The sequence below is a fragment of the Mus caroli genome, chromosome X, assembly GCF_900094665.2.
Source record: "Mus caroli chromosome X, CAROLI_EIJ_v1.1, whole genome shotgun sequence".
Taxonomy (NCBI): Eukaryota; Metazoa; Chordata; class Mammalia; order Rodentia; family Muridae; genus Mus; species Mus caroli.
In genome coordinates, this window is record NC_034589.1 from 128,133,723 (window position 1) to 128,144,251 (window position 10,529).

General features: G+C 37.6%; 1 protein-coding gene across 5 annotated transcripts in view; it reads left to right on the forward strand.

Annotated features, from left to right (window-relative positions):
- The window catches only part of Radx (RPA1 related single stranded DNA binding protein, X-linked), a 72,657-nt gene that overhangs the window by 5,733 nt on the left and 56,395 nt on the right, over positions 1-10,529 (forward strand). For all 5 annotated transcript variants that reach the window (XM_021153702.2, XM_021153704.1, XM_029473433.1 and 2 more), the window contains exons 2-3: positions 6,695-6,837; positions 9,005-9,197. In XM_021153702.2, coding sequence (XP_021009361.1) covers positions 6,695-6,837; positions 9,005-9,197 — 336 coding nt within the window. The remainder of the gene's footprint in view (positions 1-6,694; positions 6,838-9,004; positions 9,198-10,529) is intronic.

The window sequence follows — 10,529 nt, forward strand, 5'->3', positions numbered from 1 at the left end:
AGAGAGAGAGACAGAGAGAGAGAGAGAGAGAGAGAGACAGAGACAGAGACAGAGACAGAGACTAGATATTGAACTTGAAGCTTGCCCATGCTACAGAAGCACTTTACTACTGTGATGTATCTTCAGTACCACCCCCCCCCGTTTTAAATTTTGAGACAGGGTCTGGCTTAGTTGCCTAGATTGGCCTTCAGCTCACTCTGTAACCCAAAGAGGTCATCTTCCTGCCCTAGACTCTTAAGTAACTGAGATTATAAACCTGAATCACCAGCCCTGGTTTTAATGTTAATTTTTAAAGCACAACTTATTTTAAAGCACAAATTTGTCTTGCCTACAAAATGTGCAGGGATAAAGAAGGAGCAGAGACTGAGGGAACAAACAACCAATGACTGTCCCATCTTGAGTCCTATCTCATGGGAGAGAGCCAACCCCTGACACTATTAATGATACTAGGCTGTGCTTGCAGACAGGAACCTAGCATAACTGTATCCTGAGAGGCTTCAACCAGCAGCTGATAGAAACAGATGCAGAGACCCACAGGCAAACATCAGGCAGAGCCTGGGGAGTCTTGCAGATGAGTTGGGGATAGAAGTGAGTAAGTCAGTGAGGTCAAGGACACTACAAGAAGACCCACAGACCTAACCTGGCACCATGGGGCTCACAAAGCCTGGGCCACCAACCAGGGAGCATGCAGGACCTAGACCTAGACCTCCTAGACATTTGTAGCAGATGTGCAGCTTGGTCTTTATGTGGGGTCCCTAAATAGTGAATGGGGACTGTCTCTGTCTCCTGTCATTGGATCTCCTTACCCCATACTTGGACTGCCTGGTTGGGTCTCAGTTGAAGAGGATGTGCCTAGAAAAACTGGAACTAGATGTCCTAAGATGAGATGGTAACCAAGGTGGGGGGGAGCAATGGGAGAAGGATTTGTAAGGGTGAGACTGGGAAGAAAGGAGGGAGGGGGTTGTGATTGGGATGTAAAGTGAATAAGATAAAATAAAATAAAAAAGAATATGCAGCTGGAAAGTTGGCTTCGTGTGTAAGTGCAGGAGAGCTTAATTTGCAAGCATGAGACCTAACTTTAAATCCCAGAATCCACATAAAATAAAAGGTTTGTCATAGCTTAGTACTGTAGTGGCAGAGACAGGCATGATAGACCCTATCTAAAAGGAATGTCAGAGTGAGAGTACCAGACCCCTAATGTACTCCTATAATAAGGTACTCTATCTCCTCTAATGAGCATATGTTCATACAGTTAATTCCATAACTGGTTAATATCTTATTGGTGAAAGTTACCCCACCAGTATAATTTTCCTATATATTTTTGCCTAATTCTATTCTTTCTAATAATATTGATATTTACCATCTTAGTAACATTTACATTAATACTAATAAATGTGAATGGTCTACTCAGACCTCAGAAGTATTTTCTCTGGTGTGTGTACACGTGTGTGCATTTGTGTTGATGCAGTCGCAAATGTTCACATGTGCGTGTATGTTTGGAGGCCAGAGGACAATGTGGGGTTGTATTCTTTAAGTGCCATTCACCATTTTAGTTTTGAGACAGTATCTCTCACTGGCTTATAACTTGTAACAGTTATACAGTAGGCAAACTGTCTGGGAAGACTGAAGAAATTCTCTGTTTCTATCTCCACCATGCTGAAAATACAAGCCTTCACTGCCATGCCTAGCTTTTTTATGGGGGTGGTTCTGGGAGTCATATTTGTAAGACAAGCAATTTCCTGCTTGTGTTCTTTCCAGTCCCTCAGTTGACTTTTAAAATTCATGGTTCTGAATCATACAATAAATGCCTGATTCAGTGGGGTTAAAGTAGATCAAGTTCCTTGGTGGTAACACAGATCCAACAGAAACTACACTTTTAAAAATTCTTTTCATTTTATTTTATTTTTTTATATTTTTATTGGATATTTTCTTTATTTACATTTCAAATGTTATCCCCTTTCCAGGTTTTCCCTCAAGAAACACCCTATACCATACTCCCTCCCCCTGCTTCTATGAGGATGCTCTCCCACCCACCCATTCCCACCTCCCCACCCTCATATTCCCCTACCCTGAGGCATTGAGCCTTCATGGGACAAAGGGCCTCTCCTCCCATTGATAACCAAGAAGGCCATCCTCTGCTACATATGTGTCTGGAGCTATGGGTTCCTCCATGTGTACTTTTTGGCTGGTGGTTTAGTCCCTGGGAGCTCTGGTTGGTTCATATTACTGTTCTTCCTATGGGTTGCAAACTCCTTTAGCTCCTTCAGTTCTTTCTCTAGCTCCTCCATTGGGGACCCACTGCTCAGTCCAATGGTTGGCTGTGAGCATCCACTTCTGTATATGTAAGGCTCTGGCACAGCATCTCAGGAGACAGTCATATCAGGCTCCTGTCAGCAAGCACTTGTTGGCATCCACAATAGTGTCTGTATATGGAATGGATCCCCAGGTGGGACAGTCTCTGGATGGCCTTTCCTTCAGTTTCTGCTCCACACTTTGTCTCTGTATTTCCTCCCGTGGGTATTTTGTTCCCCTTCTAAGAAGAACTGAAGCATCTTCACTTTGGTCTTCCTTCTTCTTGAGCTTCATGTGGTCTGTGAATTGTATCTTGGGTATTCTGAGCTTTTGGGCTAATATCCACTTATAAGTAAGTGCATACCATGTATGTTCTTTTGGAACTGGATTATCTCACTCAGGATGATATTTTCTTGTTCCACCCATTTGTCTAGGAATTTCATAAAGTTATTGTTTTTAATTGCTGAGTAGTACTCTATTGTGTAAATGTACCACATTTTCTGTATCCATTCCTCTGTTGAGGGACATCTGCATTCTCTCCAGATTCTGGCTATTATAAATAAGGCTGCTATGAACATAGTGGAGCATGTGTCCTTCTTACTGGTTGGAACATCTTCTGGATATATGCGCAGGAGAGGTATTTCGGGATCCTCCGGTAGTACTATGTCCAATTTTCTGATTTTCAGCTTGCAATCCCACCAGCAATGGAGGAGTGTTCCTCTTTCTCCACATCCTCACCAGCATTTGCTGTCACATGAGTTTTTGATCTTAGCCATTCTGACTGGTGTGAGGTGGAATCTCAGCATTTATTTGCATTTCTCTGAGAACTAACGATGTTGAACATTTTTTAAGGTGCTTCTCATCCATTTGATATCCCTCAGTTGAAAATTCTTTGTTTAGCTCTGTACAATATTAGTGGAGCAGTGTATCTTTTTTCTAGTCTTTAATTTCAGTTTTCTTTTATACTTGTCTTTTTTAAGAAGGGTACTGTTAAGATTCATGTATGCCAGGGCTACTGAGAAACCCTGTCTCGAAAAACCAAAAAAAAAAAAAAAAAAAAAGATTCATGTATGTCTCTGGATGGCCTGCATATGGGGTGGATCCCCAGAAAGGCCATCCAGAGACTGCCCCACCTGGGGATCCATCCCACGTACAGTCACCAAACCCAGACACTATTGTGGATGATAAGAAGTGCTTACTGACAGGAGCCTGTAATAGCACAGGGTTTCCAATGGAGAAGCTAGAGAAGGGACTGAAGAATCTGAAGGGTTTGCAATCCCATAGGAAGAACAACAATATCAACCAACCAGACCCCCCAGAGCTCCCAGGTACTAAAGCACCAACCAAAAAGCACACATGGAGGGACCCATGGCTTCTGCTGTATATGTAGCAGAGGATGGCCTTCTCTGGCATCAGTGGGAGTGGAGGCCCTTGGTCTTGTGAAGTCTTGATGCCCCAGCATAGGGGAATGCTAGGGTGGTGAGTTGGGAGTGGGTGGGGATGTTGGAGTGGGTAGGTGGGTGGGGGAGCACCCTCATAGAAGCAAGGGGGATTGGCAAGGGGATAGGAGGTTCGTGGAGGGAAACTGAGAAAGGGGATAACATTTGAAATGCAAGTAAATAAAATAACCAATAAAAAAATTAAAAAAAGATTCATGTGTATGAGGGTACATAGTGGGGGATGGGCTGCACATGTGTGTACCTAATTGTGGAGTCCAGAGGTCAAGCTCAAATATTATTCCACAGAAATATGAGTATGGGTGTTTTGATTGCATATGTATCTGTGTAATACATGATTGTCTGGTACCTAATACTGCCAGAAGAAGGTGATGGGTCCTCTGGAATTGAAGTTACAAATGGTTTTGAGCTGCCTGCTGGTACTAAGAATCAAACCTGGAGCCTCGGGAAAAGCACCCAGTGTTCTGAACTGCATTTTTCTCTACAGTTTTCCTTTTTGACATGTGGGACGTTGGGAGTGCAGTCTAGGGCCTTATGCATCCTCTGTGGGTACTGTACCACTAAGCTAAATTCCCAGCCCTTCCAAATGTTTTTTTTCAGTACTGAGTATTGAATTCATAGGTTCATGAATATTATTAAGTCAGTGCTCTGCAAACTGAGCTGTATTCCCCCACTCCTGATTTTATTTTATTTGGTAAAAATAGTCATTTTTCCAAAAAAAATGTTGGTTATATATTTAGGTAACTGATGGCTTCTTCATTTCTAAGTGTATAATGTACATATCAAGTAATGAGTATAAACCACATAAACAAAAGCTCTTTAAGATACTCAAGATCTTTGGCAGGCATGATGGTGCATGCCTTTAATCTCAGCCCTTTGAAGGCAGAGGCAGATGGATCTCAGAGTTCGGGGGTAGCCTGATCTATAGGAGTTCCAGGCCAGTCAGGGCTACACAGAGAGACCCTGTCTCTAATACCTGCCCCCCAAAATGTACTAATTCTTAAGAATGGTAACAGGTCTTGAGACTTAAAGAATTGAGAGTTTATTGTCTAAATGTTGTATTAAATAGCAGGGTTTTTTTCATGCTTTTTTTTTTTTTTTGGTAATGAAGCATATTTAGTACCATAAATATACACAGATAATTCATTATCTATAATTGGCCTGTAACTATATTTTTTAAGTTTGAGTTTTATTCTATAATGATTTTGTCCATTAAGAACACAAACTTGGAAAACTTTCAACTGGCCAGGTGATGTCTTTTAAATTTATTTCAGATTATAAATAAAGGAGATAATATATGCTTCACTTAAGATTGTTCCATGTACATTGTAGATAATTCAAACCTGATCTGTGATTTGATTATATTGAAAAAAATACTTAATTACATAATGCCAACTATTAGGACTTCTGAGACTGCTATAAATATATTTTGAGAATTTGGAAGTAAAACTATCCATAGTGTCTTAATATACTAGAAATTGTTTTAATTAATGGTATGAATAATTAAAACAGAATTTGAACTCATTAAAAATAAAGTATAAGTGTGAATTTCTTGCTAAAATAATGAGTAGCTGATACATTTCATTGGAAATGTTTCAACAAATATTTATTATACATATATATGTATGTATAATACATAAAGTATGTAGTGCAGATTTACATTTTAATATTGATATTGCAGGCTATGAAAACAACATGTAGAGAAAATCGAAAGTGGAACCCCCTTTAATGATAGAAGATGAAATGGGATTTAAATTTTGAATCTTCAATATGGTGAACAGCTTTTAAACAGCTTTTGTTTTCCCTTAGGCCTGGAGATTAACATATTTTACAATAAATTATATGGTGTATGTGAAAATAATAAGTGTTACGTGGAAAAACAGGGTGGGTGGGGAATAAGTAAGGGGTTGGTTTCCGTAGAGTAGTTAGAGAGGTCATTGAGAAGGAACCCTGTGAGCAACACTGGGCTAGGGAAGAAAGGAAGTCACTTCCATGTCTAAGAGGAGGACATTCCAGAAACAGGGTAGCAAGTGAGAGAATAGAGCCATATGCAGTATGTTTGGAGAAGATGGGGCCTATCTAGACAAATGGGATGTGAGGACAATACATAAAAATGTGTCAGAAACAATTCTCTATTCTGCTAGGAGTGGTAATAGTGGTGCATGTCTATAATTTCATTGCATGTTTTGATGAGAGAGGAGTATCATGGTTATCCGTTCAACCCAGACTGGGTGAATTAATAATTGTTTGTGTGTGTGTGTGTGTGTGTGTGTCCGTGTATGCACAGGCTTTTTATGCAAATGTAGGCTTCTCAGTTTACTTTTGAAGGCTTACATGTATGGAGTCTCTGCCTACTGCATTGTCATCCACAGGAAGACTACCCACCTCTTTTGAGATAGTGCCTCTTGCTGACCTTCAGCTCACTAATTATGCTAGTTTGGCTAGCCTATGGGCCTCAGGAAACCTCTTTCCTTTGCTTTTCCTGTGCTGGGATTACAAATGTATGGCACACATTTTACCAATGGGATCATTACATCCCCAGAGCCCCAACTTTTAATTTTTGTAAGTTAAATAAATGACTGTATTGGTTAAAGGAAGCACAAATTGGAGGAGAATATTGATAAATGGATTTAGTTCTAAGATTTTTATAATGTAATGAAATGGTTTGATGTGGAAGAAGGAAAGTAAGGGGAAACAATGTTTTATTTTATGTGTTTATCTAATTCTGCATGGTAAGTCATATATATATATATACATATATACATAGATATAATATGTATATTCAGAGAACTATAAAGAACTATATTGTCAGGCTTTAATTTATACAGCCTAGCTGACAAGAATGTGTTGCACTAGATATGGTCTGGCTACCATTTTTAACATTAGAATAGAGCTATGAAACTATGATGGCATAACATACATTTTTTTATCTTTTTATATTTTAGACATCAAAATAATCTCTCTCTCTCATCTTGAGTTGACTTGGAATAGCAGAAAGAATTTTCCTGCCTTGCTTGTAAGGGTCCTGCATAAATCAAAACTACGATACTATGGAAAACCTAATAAAAAGATGATTGAGCCATATCAGGTACAAGTAGCGCAAAATTAATATATGCTCATTTAAATGTATACATTATAACATGCATATGTAAATCTCTATGGAAAAAAATTGTTAGCCAGGCATGGTGGCGCACACCTTTAATCCCAGCACTTGGGAGGCAGAGGCAGGCAGATTTCTGAGTTTGAGGCCAGCCTGGTCTACAGAGTGAGTTCCAGGACAGCCAAGGCTACACAGAGAAACCCTGTCTCAAAAAAACAAAAAAAATATGTTTAAATAACATTCCACAGGTATAAATTAATAATTTTGAATGCATATAGAGGTGTTCTTTTTTTTTTTTTTTACTTCACGGTAATTTTCAAGGTTATTTTTCTCTTAAAAATTCTTTGGAGTTTGGCATATAGCTCAGTGTTAGAGAACTGGCCTAGCATGTGCAAGGCCATTGGTTCGTTTCTGTTCCCAGCACAACAAAATGTATTTCAAAGGAAAAAAAACCTTATCTATATACGAGACATAGGTAGCTTTTAGATTCCTGATATATCTGGTCTCTTTCACAGTTCTTTTGTTTTCAGTCTTTTCTTTGTGCTTTTTGTTACCAGCATGTAAGCAGGCTCTAGTCTGCAGTCGGACTTTTTAAAAGGAAAACACATCTCTGGACCATCTTTGCCTCTCCTCTTTCTTGCCTTTCATTTACTTCTCAATGCAATTAGTTGGCCTTTTCTTCAGTTCATAATTCACTAGTAACATTCTAATTGACACTCCACTCCCACACTCCCATCCTTTTCTGTTAACTTAGCTCTGTGCTATATAGTGCTATGAGATCTGATATATATATATATGTATATATATATATATATGTTTTTTAAACTTAATATAACACTATAGTTTTCCATGTATCAAGAGTTAGCTTAGGTGTTTTATTAACTTCAGATTGTGAAAGTTGTGTGCTTATTATGGAGACAAATCAAGAGAAAGCCTAGGCTATATTAAGAGAATAATACTATTCAAGATTTTAGCACTCAGAATATCTACTGTTAACATGGTTAATATTATCCTCTCTCTGGTTACTGTGTGAGTCAAACATAACATTTTATATTTAAATCCCATATACACATATCTATCATGTATTACATAAATATGCATGTGTGTATCTGTCTTATGTTTCATGCCACTAGCTTCTTATTCATATTCACTGGTTTCAAATCTCAGCTGGATCATGTCTTTATGGCATTAGCTATTTGTATTATTAAAGCCTCAATTTTCTAATCACCAAAATGGAAGTGCTGATTATAAACAGCTGATTACAGAGCTGACATGAGGATACAATTTCTTAATATGGAGAAATAGTTTAACTGTGCTTTGGTCAGATACCAAGTCCTCCATTTAAGCTATTGTCAGGGATAGTGTCTGATTCATCCTACTCTGTGCCTAACATAGTATCTGCAGGGTAACATGGACTTGATATATTTTTGATGATTGAAGGAATGAATTAGCAAAAAAGAAAAAGGATCTTAGACTATAACATCATTTGAAACGAAGTTAGAAGAGCTAGAGAAAACTTGGGATACTGTTTTTTATATATAACCAGTGTTGTCCATCTTTATATTTTAAAATAGAAAACATTATTTGTTTCAAAATACTTAACCATAACCAAACCAAGCAATAATAACATTGACATTAGTATTTCTTCCTGCCAACTAGTATAACAGAAATAATACCCATGCCATTTATAATAAATTCTGGGATGCCAGTATAAGTATAGTTAATGTCATCAGAGCACTGATGGGATTATGTCTTAATCAATGTCTATCTAAAATGCTGTAGGATCAGTGAATAATAGCAAGGTCCTTCAGCCTTGCAAATGATGAATGCTATGAAGATCTTCAAAATATGAGGCTTACCTAATTCTTCTGATGACTGTATCGAGTGGTTGCTCTATAAAAACATAACTAAGATTTGCTCTGTGCCTTTGAAGTTTATAATCGCAGAGTAAGCTAGTTCTATCTCTGACATCCAGTATATTGTAGCAGTCTCTCTTTTAGCTTAGCAATCTTAACAGAGTTAACAATTCAGTCATTACTAACAAAAAGTAAATTTTAAGTGTCATCTTGCTGTCACTATAAAATTTCACAGATTGTGCACCACCCATATAGATAAAAATAGTGAATGCGACTATGCTTTTACCCTTTTTCTCTAGACCTATTTGGAGGTTGCTGACAGCTCGGGCATGGTGTCAGTGATTCTGTGGAATACTCTGTGTCCAGAGTGGTATAAAAGTTTGAGAGTGGGCTTGATTCTTCTGCTTCAAGATTATACTGTGAAGAAGAGCTATCCATTAAGAATCCAGCCTGACCCTGTTGATCCACAGATGAAACTCATTTCTACTATGGGTTAAGTATCTAACTAATTGTTCTCTCATAGCTATCTTGCTTATATGGCTTTGCAAACTGCTGTATCAGGCAAAAGTCTGTAAAAATTACTGAAGCTGTTAGAAACTGGCAAACTTAATTTTAAGCAGTTACTAAATTAATAAACACATTAACTTATTGGTGCATTTATTAAGAACAATTATCTGAGACATTTATTGTTGACCAACAAATGAGCTCCATTTGGGATATACTTAAATTTGATTTTGTTCAGTTTTAGTGTGTAATATTAAGTTCATCACTTGAGTACATTTTATAGTACTTTATTAAGTACTATATTACAAGGATTTCTATTAAATTAAAAATATTTTACTATTGTCTATGTGTGTATGATGTGTATTGTGAGCCTGCCTATTCCCCCATCTTCTTCTCCCTGCCCCCTCTGTGTGTGCATATTTGTATGTGCTTGTAGAAGTCAGAGGAGAACTTTGGGAGTCTGTTCTTTCCATCTACCTTGTGATCTGAGAGGATCAAACTCAAATGATCAGGTTTACATGGGAAGTGCTTTTAAACCCACTGAACCATCTTGCTGATCCTTGTTAACTTTATCATTTAATACCTTTATTTTTTATTTATATAATGGACAACATTAGAAATCCAGAAAATATGAATGATATTGTGTAATACTATAAAGTAGATTGTTATAAAATATTACACAATGTACCAATATATAAGCATAACGACACAGTCTTTATCTTTATACATGTGTAAGATGAATAAGTTTTGCAAGTGAATGACAAACACTGAGGCAGTAGTTAACCCGGGGAAGCATGGAAAAGACAAATAGATTAGGATAAAGTTTATAATCCTTAAAGTATATTTTTATAACTGTACTACTTGAAACAAAACTGAAAGAGGGAGAAAAAACAGCATGTAATTATTCCACATATGAGGTTTAGTTGCATTTTAAAACTCACAGTTGATTATAAAGAACTCCCAGGTTACCTTAACTCATTAATTATTCATTTTATTTTTGCTATTTAATTCTTGCTCTAAACACACACACACACACTTTTCCATTTGAGAGAAAATAACAGCCATCATACATCATTGCATAGCTTTATATCCTTAACCCTTCAGTAATAATATGTATTTCTAAAGATCAAGAATATTGTAGATATCTGTGCCAGTGCATCCTTGTAATCCTGTCTCTTGGAGGAGAAGACAGGAGGACAAGTTCAAGGCCAGCCTTGCTCTGTGATAAGACTTTGTTTAAGAAAGAAAGAGAGAGAGAGAGAGAGAGAGAGAGAGAGAGAGAGAGAGAGAGAGAGAGAGAGAGAAAGAAACAAAGAAAGA